Source organism: Triticum urartu, chromosome 7A, assembly GCF_056163025.1.
Source record: "Triticum urartu cultivar PI428250 chromosome 7A, HENAU_Tu73, whole genome shotgun sequence".
Taxonomy (NCBI): domain Eukaryota; kingdom Viridiplantae; phylum Streptophyta; class Magnoliopsida; order Poales; family Poaceae; genus Triticum; species Triticum urartu.
This window is the reverse complement of record NC_141879.1, coordinates 27,236,754-27,252,881: the sequence shown is the minus strand read 5'-3', so window position 1 is coordinate 27,252,881 and position 16,128 is coordinate 27,236,754. Positions and strand designations below refer to the sequence as shown.

The following is a 16,128-nucleotide window of genomic DNA, read 5'->3' as shown; positions in this document are numbered from 1 at the left end:
CAAAAACCATGACTCTCGCGAAAGGAAAAAGAATAGAAAACGCGTTTTTTCCCGTTTCCGAGAGGCACGGTCGTGACTCTCGCGCAAAACCATGCCTCTCGCGGAAGCAAAACCGTGACTCTCGCGAAAGAAAAAAAAACTGTTTTTCATGCAAAAAAAGATTTTTTTAAGAAATTTTTTTGTCGAAAGGCTAAGGAAGGCTAGTGGAAAACCAAAACCGGAAAAAAAAGCCTGTTTAAATAGCAAAATACGCGTGCGGAAAAATAAAATAAAAAACAAAATCCGGAGGGAGCGCCGAGAGCGTGACTCGTGGCGAATGACTGAGAGCGCGCCAAGTGGCGCTGATCGTTGCGAGGCTCCCGAAGGAGCGCTCGTTAACTAGTGGCTCCCCGTATGCGGACATCGTCAACAAGCAAATAGACATATTTGACAAGAAACAATGATATACCTTTATCTTTATCTTTACCTAATATTAAATGACGGAGGCTTTTATAGCTCTCTATACGTCATTCCTTTATATTCGTTAATTTTATATATGCATAAAGATTGACGACTGAGATTTAAAAGAATCTATACACCACAAGTTACGTTGGAAAAACACCACGCCCCAATCCCTTCGTTCTTCCCAATTCTATTTCCTCACGGAGTCCACGGCCGTCTCGCCCACAGACCCCTCTCGTCACAGGGATCCCAGTACCTCACATCCGATGAAGCGTGTTTGGTTTGGATCCAAATTCTTCACTGTGTAGGATTCCCTTCCTTATCTAATCCCTCTCCAAAGCAAACCATCTATCTATGAAAAATAGGCAAGAGGTAGGCAAAAATGCTACCAAAGAGTATATGTCAATCTAAACTGAAGCACGGCTCACAAGAAAGAGTATGATAACATGCCGCTGCTCAGTCTAATAATAAATAAGTTGTTGGAAAGGAGGGGGTCTATTTTATTTATACAGTTTAGTTTAGTGATTTAGTACAAATAAGGACATGTCCAAACCTGACAGGCACGCCAATCTCAAATCCACGGGGCCAGCTTAGTTAGATCAGGATAAGCAAAAATGAAGTGCACCATATACATTTTTCCATGCATCAACATATATTCGTGAAAAAGTAGAGAACAGTTTCTACGCATCCACATATACTCACTAAAGAAATAGAGAATAGCAATTGCTCCTCAACTATTTGTATGCATCCACATACACTTATTAGAAAAACAGATTAATATGTGCATGTTATATAAGTTAGTCGGGTACCAATCGTACTCCTTTAGAGCACAATGGTGCAATATCTTATGTACGTAAAACATAGAATTATGTTCCAAAGATCGACATGCATGTGTGCATAGCACAAATGAATAATTAAAGGTACATCGCTGATCATTCTGATAAGTAGCAATTTACAAACAGAAAACTTTTTATTTGGGGCAGGAATTTTCTCGAATGTTATTAGATTTTAATATAGAAGACATAATATCGGTTCATTTTCTACATGAACTTTCTTGCAAAAATACATGACTTTGTCTGTTCAGTTAATTTCTTTATTAGATATACGAAAATGAACTACAACAGTGCACTGGGACTGAGGACAGAAGAAAAGAAAAATCAAACCTGTTCCCTAATAAGGGTGCCACGCCACTTGATCCTGAACCCAACCACTGGTTGCCACCTCATGTTGACTCCGCCGCCGGCTCCTTGCGCAGCAGTGGGCACTCCCTCTTGAAATGCCCGCACTCGCCGCACTTGTAGCATCGGCCGTGCCTGTTGCCGCCGTTACCCAACGCCACGCTCCGCCCGCCATTGCCTGATTTACTATACTACAATTTTGTAGAGATGTGGAGAAGGAAAGTGTTACTGTTCTTTCAATGAAGTTTCATGTTCTGAGTCTGTATGGCATAAAATTCTCTTAAATTTTTTCTTTTAGTTTCTTGAGAGGAACGAGTCACCGCACCATGGTCACGAGGAGCGACGACTGAGAGGAGAGGAAACAAGTACCGGCGGCCGCAACGACCCGAGCGTTTGGGAGATGGGATGGAGTGGGGGTTGTGGGGCCGTGTCGACCCGACTAGTTGCGAGAGTGGTGGCTGCATGGACGCACTCGTGGAGATGTCGGTATGCACCCTGGTTTTGAGCCCGGTAGGATCCTCACTCTGCTCTGGCCTCAAGGTTATTCGTCTACTTCGTGTCGTGCTCTCGAGTTAGGACGATGCACTAATGAATGTTTGATTCTTTAACTTCTTATTTTCCTTTCCCTATCAATTAGTATGGTTCTTAGCTGATTGCATGATTAGGATTTAACACCGTATCTTAAGAAAATAAATAATGAATGAGCTCTGCTCCAGTTCGGTGGTAGCGGAAGAGAGGCAATCATGGAGGTGACAGGCGCAATGCCTTGAGCATACTGGTAACCACACGACAGATGGTCATCCCAAGTTTGTATGGCTGAGTTCATTGGTTGCTCCAGTATACCTCCCAGACAGCGCTTTAAATCATCAAAGCTTGATGTTGTTTCGTGTCATAGAGGAGGTCAGTATTTCAATTTATCCCTAGGCTCTGTTACTTCTCATTTGCAGATCATAGGAGTTTGCTATGTTTCTTGTTGTGCTTTCAATTTTGTTTTTTTGTATGATATATCTGTCAGTAGAACGAATCATGCTAAAATTTTCTTATATATAAATGATACATGAAACATTCACACAACTGCATCCTTGATCTACTTTTTGGAGCATACACCTTTTTACTTTGAAATACACGACATTTATATAGTGTAAAATTTCTCACAAGCACCATATATATGGAAAGGGCCTTCAAGACAATCTTATAGATTTTGTCCTATAAATATCGTGTGTGTTTCAGCTACTTAGAAGGAGAGGTGGAGATGATGTAAACAGGGAGATGCCCGTGCGTTGTGAGACGTCTATCACCATGAATTGCTTTGATGATGCACCAAAATGGGCCGATTTTGTATTCATGGACTTTGATATTTTTACTGATCTCATGGTTGTGAACATCAATGGTGTAAAGTATATGTATTGCTGCTTGTATATAAATCTTTACTGAGTTTTCATTTTATCATGTACACTTCAAGTCTTGCTTCCCAAATTTCTACAAGTTCTTGTTAAATTGTGTAACTGCCTCATGTTTGTTCTTCATTATTCCATATCAAAGTGATGTCGTCCAATGCGTCTGTTCCTGTCTGATGTAGAAATTGCTTTCCGTGAGGCATGCCGTGAAGATGATACAATATCATTCCTCTTGGTGCCCGTGCTAATATAACTCTTATTTTGAAAAAAAAATCTTTGTATTTGGGAGAAGGATATTAGGTAGAAATCTTTTGGTGAACTGCAGATTTAAGCGTCTCTGGCGAGTTCTTTGTCGGTCTACTCCACCTCCCTTGGCGCTTGACCTAGAAGATGTGTGTGCGTGTGCAGATCACCCATGCCTCCACTACGCCACCTGCTGTTCGATGTCACTTGCCGTCCAAGCGTGTGGAACTGGAAGGACTGCCCGTCATGGCGGCACAGCTCATCTCGGAGAAGAAAAGACCAAGGTCCTGCAGGTAACATCCCATCAATTACCTGTCTACTAAATAGAAAGCTTCCATCTTGATGTAATTTTCTGGAGGTTAATCCTACTTGCTTGTTTGATAAACCTTGTCATATGCTTCATGTGAGGTTTCTTGTATTGGTAGCAGGCAATGAGTTACTATATATGATATCATATTCCAAATACAATTATTGAACTCATCAGTTCAGCAGATCCTACATAAAAGGTGAAGTGAACAGACAGCATGCATTTGCTTTGTTTATGGTTTTTTTACAGCATCACTGAGTTTGCCAAAAGAAATTCGCCCAAAACAAACATCACGACACTCTGTTTTAGCCTAAACAGAAGTGGCTTCAGTTTATGACATCTCTGAATTTTGAGAATAGTAGGACAGGATCTGCAATTGCACTTTGCAAGTTTTACTGATTTCTTGTGCAAGATCCTAAAACAGTTTACCATTTGATCCCTAGATTTTCTTATATTGTGGAAGTTTCTATAAATATACAATATGTTTGGGTTTATCTGTGTGCCTAGCTTGGTGCAATAGTTATATTTTTCTTCAACGACGGTGAAAGAGCTATAACTTATACCGATCTCCGATTCAAGTTCTTTTTTTCTATGGAGGGCACTGTAACTATCTCATGGTCAGAACATTGATCCTGTTAGTAATTTAGTCTATATTATTTAGTTTCAAATGAAAATTTCACTTCAGTGAGAAGTTTCCATTTCTCTTGAGTGAGAAATTTCCGGAGGGCGGCGGTGTTGAAGGGACCCACTGGCGCTGCCAAGATCCCGATCGATGGACGTGCCTGGTCGCTGCAGCAAGATCACGCGTCGGCTTGGGGACACCTCGGGGATGTCCACAACAGTGCGGGATGGGGACCGAGCGTCGGGGCATGTCGCGGGTTCCGGTTGAGGGCTTGATCATATAACTGAATTATTATTGCTTGCTTCATGACATTGTGACATTGAACACAAAAGCTGAATTGACTCTCTTCACAAGATTCACTTTGATACAACCATTTTCTTAATGACAGTCTTCATGTGAAGGTTTCAAGTACTACATATAGGAGGAGGCAGGAGTGGCTGTAATCTTTCTACGAAATAACACTTACGGAGCTTCTTTACCTAACATGGCCAAGAAGTCCGCAAAATCCAGCTCGCGTAGAGTATAGCCGGTTGGATACATATCTGCAGAGTGCATGTAGTGTGTGTGTCAGATATACAGTGGGAAAACACCACAATGCAAGTGTCAGATCCTGTTCTTGATGCAATTTTGCGACTCTATTCTGGACTGTAAGCAATTGGTTGATGTTACGCTGAAACTCGGATCAGTCTTGTGGCTCTTCTGTACCTATATGCCTAGATTATTCGCTAATGGTATATGAACTATATCTTCCTGTATAGGATGATCAATTGCCAGGAATAGAAAGACTATGGTTTTGATTTTTATCATGTTTTTGTGATTAGCTTCCTGGTAGACTGGACTTCCAGTTATCCGCTAGACTAAATAATTTCTAGCTATTTTTTAACTATTGATTAGTACACACGGATGAATTATGTTGGTCTCAAAATGCAACACATTTCTTGGATGCCTTGATTGTATGCATACTTGTGTTATATGTGATGCGCTCACAATATATGCTAGATGGTGTCTTCCTTTTTATAGCTTGATTAGATGCAAATGTGGACGTTTAATTATAACTAGACATGGTGGCGTGCTCCGCCGCGCCCGGCGAAAGAACTGTAGTTTGTGGGAGATTTCAGGTGGCCTGGTCCTTACAGCATCGTTGGTGGTCTGATTTTCTGTGTGGCTGGTAGCTTGTCTATTTTTTTATGGGAACGGTCAAAATGAGTTGTATGCTGCTAGCTCTGGACGGGAAAATACATGGATGAACCCAAGTACATCTGCACCCACTTCGAAAGACACCTTTTTAAGTTAAAAAAATCTGAAAATTATTGCACATGTATAGCTTCACATTCTATGTGTGCGCCAAAAGTTTCGAAGGATTTTTTGTGTGTGTGCAAAAAAGACAAAAAACTGTCTCATGGAACACTATTCAACCATTGAAATTTGTCTTTTCTGTGGAGGCAAAATAAAATGATGTATTTTTACAAAAGTTTGTGTCACGCACATATGTTTGCAGAGATGTAGACAGAATTTTTTGGAATTATTTATAACATTTAAAAATGCATTTGACATGCATTTCTAAAAGATGGGTGCATATAGACCTAACAGGCGGTGGTGGATCGACACGAATAGGGGCAGGGGGGATCAGGGCAGAGAGCGTGGTGGTTGGAGGGATACTGCTCCTTGGCGGTCCATGGCGAAATATGGCGTGAAGGAGATAGGGTGTCATGGGGAAGATGGTATGGGCATTGTTTGGTTTTAAAGGAGAGGGTTCTAGCGAGCAATGTCCCGCTACGGCGGGATACCAAGCAGGAAGAGGAGGGTCCCCAAAAAAAGAGAAGGGCCAATCGTTGGATGGTTTTTTTTTGTGTTGGGCCAGTGGGTTGAAGATAACATGGCGGACCACCATATTCCTCTCACACATATGCTCTGGATTTGGGGTAGCATGGACTGTCCAGACAGTTGAATTTTGAGAAGCCCGCTAGGCAACCGTTTCACGTCCAAACATGGTCGGGCGTACGAGAGAGAAATGAGCGTCGGACTTGGAGACGATCCTAATCATTTGTTTAATTCATTTATATACATCATAGCCTGTAGCAACGCACGGGCACTCTGCTAGTAATATTAATTATTCATGAAGACCATACAAGGTGATACATCAATAAGCCTGAAGCCAACAACTTGGCAACGCTGTTGCTACTCCTATCCCCTTGATGAAGGTGTGCCGAATGTCCAGGCCTAATACCAAACAGACATCACACCAAAACGTAACATCTAAAGCCGGGTGTCCCATCCAAGCCACTACCTAGAATGGGTCCCACACCGATCTGACACACTCCCAGTGAGCACCGCACGCTGCAAGGGCCGTCACCTCCATCTTCCATCGGCCCATCCTCAGAGCAGAATGATGCACCGACCTTGCCAGGCCTCTCTGCCATCAACGCCACAATGACGCCAGACAGCTTCCTCCTCCCGCGTGAGTCCATCTTCGTGCATCAGTCGCTGAGTCTCCACTGCGCCATGCCGCCGAGACCCACCGTTGACGATACGGGTGATGCCACACTGCTCCACCCACATGGCATCTCGCGTCGACTCCGAACTATCACAACTCCACCACCCTTAGCAGTCCCCGGCTGACGCCTTCAGGAAAGAACACGGCACCAAAGTGCCATCGTCGCCCAAACAGAGGAACAGAGGCTTTTGCCTGCGCTCATGACAGAGGTGGGGGGCGTATGATCCACACCGAAGCCTCCATGAAGGGAATCGGCGCCGTGGGCATCGACTTTGGTGCGGCCGCCATGCCAGCCTAGAGTTTTCCCCCGGATCCATGCTCACCCGCCAGATCCGTCCAGTCAGTATTGGCGTCGATCGTAGTCGCTACCGTAGCCAGCACGAACCGGAGTAGATCGAGTAGGAGACGACGCCTCCCATGGAACTGCGGTCGGCCATCGAGGAGCCGTCGTAGCGTCGCCGCCTCCACTTCGCCCACGCAGCCATGGAAGACCCCCCATCTGCACCCACGGGTGCCGCCCGCCAGGCAGGCCGCACCGCGCGCCACCGATCCAGGCTGCTACCCCGAGATCCCCGCGCCGCCTGAGGCACCGGCGGGCAGATCTGAAAGAGATCGACTACCGGCCACCATAGGAGCACCCCGAACGGCCCCCCACGCGACCACCAAGGGGAGTCACGAGCGCGCGTTGCAGCTCCGGCCGTCGCCCCCTGAGTCCTCGCCGGCGCGCCCCGCCACCAACGTGCCGCCAACCGCCGCCGAACGCCACCCGCGCCAGATCCGACTGCTGCGGGGAGGAGAGGTCCCGCCGCCGCCGACGCCAACCGGGCTTTGCCCGGCGGCGGCGGGCAGGAGAGGTGGAAGAGGGAGTCGAGAACTTGGCGGCACTAGGGTTCCCCCTGGTCGCCGCGCGGGGGCGACCCAGGGTGACTGCAAATGACTTGGGGGCTTCAATATAGCATAGGCGAGGAATCAAAGGTGTAAAGGATGATAGATTCTTCGGAAACAGCAAGGTATGGATGTTCAACCGACCTGTCTTGATAAGGCGTGCAATTGTCACTACAGGATTCCTTTGTTCGTTGTACTCTCCACTCTGTTTTTTTTCTTGGAGCGGACTATTCTCGGTCTGTTGCTTCCAAAATATCTATATTTATTTTTGCTGTTTAATTTCCAAAATACCATTATCGTCGTATGGCCACTAGAAGAGTAGAAGTCAAGGTAATTTGCTTGGCTCCCGTTGTTCTGGTCAGCAAGAGAAGATGCTTGGTTATTTTGCAAGGGAAACAAGGGCCATAATAATTCCATGAAAGAATTTCAAAACAAAATTTCACAAGGAACCAAATGCACTGGAAACACACATCTCATGTGTTGCTGTCCAAGCTCAAAATTTTCTTGGTCTTTTCTTGCGAGAATTCCAAACGCATTAACTGCAGTGGGATAGAACGTTTGTATCATTCCCCCGCTAAGAAAAATAACGTTTGTATCATTCACACGACTTGGTTCACAGCCAGCGCTCAGTCAATCAATCAGCTGCTATAAGTAGAGCCCACTTCTACTCAATCAATCAACCAACTTTAGCTGCAACCAACCAGCTAACTGCAAGCAACTGTTCCAACTTGAGCAGGAGCAAGAAGAGGAACCAGCCGGAGATAATGGCCGGGACGGTGCTGAGCATGGCGAGGTCTATGCTGGGAGGCGCCATCAGCATGGCCGCATCTGCGGCTGCGGCCGAGATGAGTCTCCTCATGGGTGTGCGCAAGGATATCTGGTAACTAAGTTCACAATTACTAACTTCCCCGTGCTTCTTGTGTTCAGGCCATTTTTTTATTTTATGAAACGAGTTCAACGCTGTTATGAACTCTATTCTACCAGTTGCTCTCCATCAGCAAGTTATTCTCTCTTTCAAAAGATGACAACTCAAGATTACCAATCAAAATCAATGTTTTTTCTTCTCCTATAACTTCATCATTACATCTTTCACTAGTTGGATTTATTCACTTAAAAGGGAGCATCAAGATGATATAAACACAATGAGTACACACCCATCATCTACACAGATAGGATGCACAGAGCCAACACTAATGCACACATAAAAAAACACGATGGTAAATAGCAAAGTCACATAAGACCAAAGCTATACCTAAGCGAGTTAAAAGAAAAAAAATGAAGCAATCAAATTCCGTGATTTACTTTTACATATTATGTACTATCAGGGTCACCAATTTTTGTTCTAAGAATATTTGTGGTGGCCTTTTGGCAGGTTCATCAAAGATGAGCTAGAGACGATGCATGCTTTCCTGGAGACTGCTGAAGCAATGAAGGAGAGAGACAAGCTACTGAAGGTGTGGGTGAAGCAAGTAAGGGACCTGTCATACAATATTGAAGATTGCCTTGGTGAATTCATGGTGCATGTAGCAAGTCAAAGCTTGTCACAGAAGCTTATAGAGCTCAAAGACCGCCATCGAATTGCTATGCAGATCCGTGATCTCAAATCAAGAGTTGAAGAAGTAAGCAACAGGAATATTCGCTACAATCTGATTGAGATGAATCAAATCACTAGAGCTATTGATGAGAGGTATTCTTGCATGGAAGATATTCGCAACCAATCAGCTAGCAACATTGATGAAGCTGAATTTGTAGGGTTTTACAAGCCCAAAGAAAAGCTGATGAACCTTGTAGATATCCATGCTGACAATGGCCCTACTCGGGTAGTATGCGTGGTTGGCATGGGTGGTTTGGGTAAGACTACTCTTACAAGGAAGGTTTATGAAAGTATGAAAAATACATATCATTGTGCTTGGACCACTATCTCGCAGTCATTTTCCAGGATGAAGGTTCTCAAAGACATGATCAAAGAGCTTATTAGCGAAGATGAATTGAAGAAACTTACAAAGAAGGAGGTCCGAGAAGAGAAACTCGCCGACTACCTCAGGCAAGAACTACTTGAGAAGAGGTACTTTGTTGTTTTTGATGACTTATGGAACATAGATGATTGGAAGTGGATCAAAACTATTGCTTTACCAAGTAGTAACAACAAAGGTAGCCAGATTATGGTAACAACACGAGATGTTGGCTTAGCTGAGAAGTGCATTTTTGAATCTTTTGGATCACATATCTACCACCATGTACCCCTAGAACCAAATGATGCCATAAATTTGTTACTAAGGAAGACAAGGAAAAGTGAGGAAGACATGAAAACTGATGAGCATATGAGGAATATAGTCATTAAGATAGTAAAGAAGTCTGGAGGGTTACCTCTAGCAATACTCGCAATAGGAGGCATGCTTGCCACCAGAGTGGTCAGTGAGTGGCAAAGTATTTATAACCAACTCCCCTCAGAGATAGAGAACAACTGTAGCCTTGAAGTAATGAGGAGGATGGTTACCCTAAGCTACAACCACTTGCCTTCTCATCTTAAGTCGTGTTTCTTGTATTTAAGCATATTTCCTGAGGATTTTGATATCAAAAGAAGACGTCTAATAGGAAGATGGATAGCCGAGGGGTTTGTTATCACGAGGGTTGAGGTAAATGTTGAGGATGTTGGGAATAGTTACTTTAATGAACTAATCAACCGAAGCATGATTCTACCCTCAACATGGAACATAGAAGGAACTGTGAAGAGTTGTCGAGTCCATGATATTGTTCGCGATGTTATGGTCGCAATATCAAGGGATGAAAATTTTGCATGCTCGGCATGGGACAATATAACAGGGATTGCAGGAGATAACTTTCGTCATGTAGCATACCAAGGCAGTTGGTGCCCAAATAAAAGCTTGGACTGGACCCATGTCCGTTCATTGACTGTGTTTGGTGAGAGACCCATGAAGCCAGCACCTTCACTTTGTTCGCCTGACTTTAGGATGCTTAGAGTCTTGGATCTACATGATGCCCATTTTGCAATTAGACAAAAAGACATAACCACCATAGGGTCGTTATGTCATTTGAAATATGTCCATATTGGGTCTTCGTATAAAGGTGAAACATATATTTACAAGATCCCTAGATCAATAGGGAAACTACAAGCCTTAGAGACTTTGGACATAGGACAAAGTTATGTGACATCGCTGCCAACTGAGATCACTAAACTGCAAAGCCTTCGTAGCCTCCGATGCAGCAACAAGTGGATGACCATGGGATATTTATGCTCACATTACCCCATGATCTTGATCCTGTCCACATTATGTATGCCTATTCTGTTCACTCCTTTATTTAGTCTGGAAGATCGTCTAGAAATGATGATGTCGTTTCACATGGCCTGGACTGGTCGTTTGACCAACTCTGGAGGTGTGAGGGTGCCCAAAGGGATCAGCAACCTAAAGGAGTTAGAGATACTAGAGATTGTGGATATTGAACGGACAAGCAGAAAAGCAGTTAAAGAGCTCGGGGAGCTTATAAAGCTAAGAAAGTTGAGTGTCGCAGTAGGGTCAAGCAAGCAAAAAAGCAAGATACTCTGCACATCCCTTGAGAAGCTCACTTCCCTCACATCTCTTTGTCTCTCTGTGAACTACACTTCTCAGAGAAGCGGTGTTTCACTCAATTGTTTGCAGTCTATTTCCTCCCCTCCCCCGCTCCTGAGGAAGCTGCATTTGTTTGGTGATCTTTGGGAGATGCCTGATTGGTTTGGGGATCTGGTAAATTTGGTGGAGATTCTCTTATGGTCGAGCAATCTGAAGGATGGAGATAAAAGCATGAAACTATTAGGCACACTACCCAAGCTCATGCTCCTTCGTCTTGGTGAGAATTGTTATGTTAAGGAGAAACTGGTTTTCAGAGCAGAAACATTCCCAAGTCTCAGGAGACTTCATATTTATCGCCTGAAGCAACTGACGGAGTTGATATTTGAGGAGGGCACCTTGCCCCTGTTAGAAACGGTAGCAATCACAAAAAGCAGGTTGGAATCAGGGATTACTGGCATCACATATCTTCCCAAGCTCACCGTGATTGTCCTTTTTGACGGTGGTCAAGTGGCGAGGCTTGGTGCGCTTCAAGGTGAGGTGGACGCGCACCCGAACAATCCCGTGCTGCGACTGGAGGAGGACCCGAGCGACCACGACCTGGGTGACGTCGCCCAAGGCTCCACTTCTGCAGTACAAGTGGAGGAAGCAACGGGGGAGGGGGAGGAATCATTATGTCTTCATCCTGACCCTGCAACAACGGGAGAGACCTCCTCCTCGCCGGTGGTGGTCATGCAGTCGGGGAGCGACAGGTCAGCTACCTAATTTATCTTTCCTTCAGTAGCAGTAGCTAATTACCACCTGATAATATAACTGAACATGCATGCTGATGCTCTCCCGTTGTTGCTATAGCAGCCAAGGCCGTCCTAACTGGGTTGTTGACGACGATGACTTTTGCTCTTGCAATTCCGGTGACGACAATGATGATGCTCGATGATCGATGATCGATTCAGCTCCGTTTCTGCCGCTCCTACTGCTCCTGGTGCTAATTTCAAGTCTCCCGCACAGGTCTACACCTTTGTTAGTACGTACAGTCGTACAGATGCCCTTTGTTTATCTCAATATTACTTTTCCTTGGCTTATACATTATTTCCGGCGTAGTCTATAATATTTGTTGCATGCAGTTGGAGCCTCCGAACCAGAAACTTGCTGTCTCAGTCTGCCCTGGTGAAATCTCGCCATTACTACTTAAGCTCTGTCTCAGCATGTGTGGAGCTGGGCAACCTTCAACCTGGTAGGTTAGTTCTCCTTTAATAAGTATTATAAGGTGATGATGATTATGATATATGTGCAACCTTTCAGGCACTGATGATGCTTGCTGTGGTGCTCGACACTGGCACCTCAACCTTGCCAGTTCTGTGGCTCTGATGTGCTACATGGATCACACACACACACACTCGTAAGTTCATGCCGAAGCGATGGAGCAAACTCACACTGCGTTTGCAAGCTGGAGTTGCTGCCTTGATTCCCTCGCCTAGAGGGCAATCGTATCCATTTTTTTTTACCATGGAGAGGATCAACTTGATGTCAAATCTCAACAGCTTCCATTCCCCGGAATCTTGTAATCAAGCGGAGCGACAGGTTAGCTAATCTCTCTTTCATTCAGCTAATTTCTCACTGAACTGATGATGTCCTATATACACTTAGCACAACTGAACATGCTCCTGCTCTCCTGTTATTGTTGTAGCATCCAAGATTCTGAAGATGATTTTTGCTCCTGCATTTCTGACGATGACTACGATGCTTGATGATCGATCGATGCTGCTCGTTTCTTTCTTCAGCTCCATTGTTGCCGCTCCTACTGCTCCCGGTACAGACTCTCTGGTACAGATCGAACATCCCTCTTTGTTTCTTTCAATCCGCAATGTTGGTAAATTGTTTTTTTTTCCGCTTATCAGTTATTTCTGACAGGAACTTGATGTAGCACTGTGCTCTCATGGAATCTCTCCATCACCACCAGGGCTCAGTTATATAGCCCCTCTTTCTCAACCTGGTCTGGAAGTTGACATTATCAATCAACTCATGCATCATGAAGAAACGCAACCTGCATTCTCTGATCTTCTCACAGCATACAAATGCTGGAGGATGGCTCCTTCAATTGGTCTTTTGTTTACTCAGTTCACCATATACCTGCATGTAACTATCAACTGGTACAATACATTTCTATTCTCTTCTGCGTTATTGCCTTCTATAACAGCAAAGATGAGTGTCTAGTAGTAGTTGATGATCGATCTCTTCTATGTTCCATTGTTCTGTTCTTTGCTCGCCTCAATTGAGCTCTGCCGCATGCTGGCCTGTTCTGCCATACACTCAGGTCACCAGGAGCCTTAACTGGAACACCTTGGTTGCATGCTTTGATTAGTTGATTCAGTTTGGGTTTCTGACCATGTTTGTCTCTCTATAACAGGAGATGTTGCTCGGCTCGTTTGCACTTGTTGTTGATGATGATACGACCATCTGTTTCCACCTATCTAATGGACATGTAAGGTCTATCTTATACTGTAAACTTTGTCATGGTCTTCTGCGTCGATTTTTCATCAAGCATTTATTTCGTATAATCCACTTTGTTCCAGGTAGTGGCCGTATGCATCGTCCAGATGCAGAGGCCGGGGGTATTCCTCCTTTTCGAAAAAAAAACTTTGTTCCAGGTAGCTCCTCAATCTGTAGTGAACAAACATCCTTACATCTTCTGCCTCCAATGACACTGAATCTGTAGCCTGGGACTCCATTTCCGAGCCAGGAGAGAGCCTGGACAGTCAGACTGCCTCCAAACGTGTACCATGAAGTAATCATGCTGATAACTGGCAAGTTATTTATTTGTAGTTATCATGTTACGTGTTCTTCAAATCCTTGCAATTTTGTTACATTGTTTTCAAGTGCGAACGCATAATACATTTGCCGACGAAATAAAACTAATGCATGCTCTGTAAATGCATTTCAGCTGGGGAGAAGACGTTGAAAGTGCAATGGACTACACCCCAGAAGCTGCTGCTACCAACGAAGCTGCATGTACGTACTGTTAAGCTGCAATTGGCCATCACATTCAGCTATCTAGGTTCTCTCTGCTGGCTGGCGGCCCCTAATATGGTGCAGCTGAGAGGGATCCTGACATTTCGCAGCTGCGATGGAAGATGAGTGCATTGATATTGGGGCTTCAATGTAACGAAGTGGAGAAGCATGCGGCGACACCATTCTGATATCTCAGTAGGTTAATTTACAAGTTGAGACTGTTAGCCCAGATGGAAAATTGGGTTCATGGGGAACACCATGCAATGGAATAGATGATCAACCTGATGAAAAGACCTTCAATTTCGAAAACAGACTTGCTCTGTTTTCTGATTAGTACTCTGTTTTCGTAGAGATAGTTTATTACTCTCCGCTTGTTGGTACCACAATGTTTGTGCTTGGTTGTAAACAAATAATGATGATTGCATCTGTGGTTTTCCATTTTCCAACCGAATTTGAGTTGATGAAACAATACGCCTGCTGCCCTGCTACATAAGGTATTAACTCTGCGATTTTCATCGGACTGGTTTTGCAAACTACAGTTTGCCAGCAAAAAGGCCTTGCGACTGTATCGAACATCCACAATTTTATTTTGGAATGTGCAGTATTTTCCATCCATAGTCAGTGACCATGTTTGCACACTGTCAGCAGTTTCATAGACTGCCGGGAGCCTGGAGGCCGAACTGAGCAGTCAGCAGACCGACTATGATACAGACTGGGATTTTGGTGGCAGATCCTTGACCTGGAGTGAACAAACGTCCTAACATCTTCTTCTGCCAAGGAATGATCTCGAGTGAATCTGAAGCTTGAATTTCATTTCCGACCCAGGAGAGAGCTAGTTCGCGGTGCCTCAACAGCAGGGCCGGCTCTATGTTTTTCGGGGCCCTTGGCCAAGTTGAAAAAAGGGCCCTTATAGGTAATATGTATGTACGCATATCCGATCATATTTTGTTATTCTGAGACGTATAACATATAAAAAATTGATAATCACGCAGACTATGTCATATCAGGAAAGGAAGACTAATAAAGTAGCAAAATATTAAATATGAGAAACAATATTCCCTGCTAGTTTGATTACCTTAAATAGATCCAAATTCTAATTCATAGACAATAATGCTTCAATTCTTCACGAAAAAACTTCTTCGGGTAACCGGACTTAGGTTTCGTCATTGTAACACCTAAATCCTAAAGCTGCAAAAAAATCAATAGATCAATACGACTAGAAAGATGATAAAACTGAAAAGATAAATACGTTTATGCCAAGAAAGCAAGAAAATCAACCGTACCAAAAAAATCAAGACGGGAATCACGGAATCAAGGATTAAAGGACCACCTGATTGCAGCAGCCGGCGGCCGGCCGGCCGGGCGTCCGTGCGAGTCTTCGAGAGACAGAGAGAGCAGCAGGCGGAGGCGGACGAGCCCCCGAGGCGACCAGGACCAGACGCAGATGCCGAGATGCGATTCAATCGATCGAATCGATCGATGTAGTATGCCAGGCATCGTGCCTTTTCCTCTCCCGTAGTTGGGCTGGGCCTGTACTGATTCATTTTTTTTCAGCAAAATAGATGTATAGTCTTATATGTATCTGATGATGCCCCCCCTCCCCAGACCGGGGCCCTTGGCCCAGGCCAAGGTGGCCTACCCCCAGAGCCGGCCCTGCTCAACAGTCAAAGTGCCTCTGAACGTGAACCGTGAAGTGTTCATGCTGATAACTGGTCAGTTTTTTTTTTTGTAGTTATCATGTTACATTTTTTCATATATACTTGCAATTCGTTTGTTGTTTTGAACTTGTGAATCTAAAATAAAATTCCCGATGAAATAAAACTAATGTATGCATTGTAATCGCATTTTAGCTGAGGAGAACTCGTGGAAAATGCAATGGACTACACCTCACAAGAAGCTGCTACCAATGAAGCTGCATGTATTGTTATGCTGCAATTGGCCATCACGTTCAGCTCTCCAAGTTCTCTGCTGGCTTGTGGCCTCTGA

General features: G+C 44.3%; 1 protein-coding gene across 36 annotated transcripts; it reads left to right on the top strand.

Annotated features, from left to right (window-relative positions):
• Nucleotides 1-8,232: 8,232 nt before the first annotated feature.
• LOC125530377 (putative disease resistance RPP13-like protein 3) lies at nucleotides 8,233-14,588 on the top strand. Of its 36 annotated transcripts, none has more exons than XM_087537919.1 (11): nucleotides 8,234-8,447; nucleotides 8,940-11,885; nucleotides 11,986-12,141; nucleotides 12,258-12,367; nucleotides 12,436-12,714; nucleotides 12,821-12,957; nucleotides 13,045-13,283; nucleotides 13,541-13,615; nucleotides 13,711-13,781; nucleotides 13,850-13,937; nucleotides 14,075-14,588. In XM_087537919.1, exons 1-3 carry the CDS (start codon nucleotides 8,332-8,334, stop codon nucleotides 12,068-12,070), a joined length of 3,147 nt encoding a protein of 1,048 aa, XP_087394045.1. In that variant the 5' UTR covers nucleotides 8,234-8,331; the 3' UTR covers nucleotides 12,071-12,141; nucleotides 12,258-12,367; nucleotides 12,436-12,714; nucleotides 12,821-12,957; nucleotides 13,045-13,283; nucleotides 13,541-13,615; nucleotides 13,711-13,781; nucleotides 13,850-13,937; nucleotides 14,075-14,588. The 36 variants fall into 36 exon arrangements, with proteins under 36 accessions (XP_087394062.1, XP_087394061.1, XP_087394045.1 ...); XM_087537925.1 differs by having other exon boundaries at nucleotides 13,707-13,781; nucleotides 13,874-13,937; XM_087537927.1 differs by lacking the exon at nucleotides 13,711-13,781 and adding an exon at nucleotides 13,411-13,447.
• Nucleotides 14,589-16,128: the final 1,540 nt, after the last annotated feature.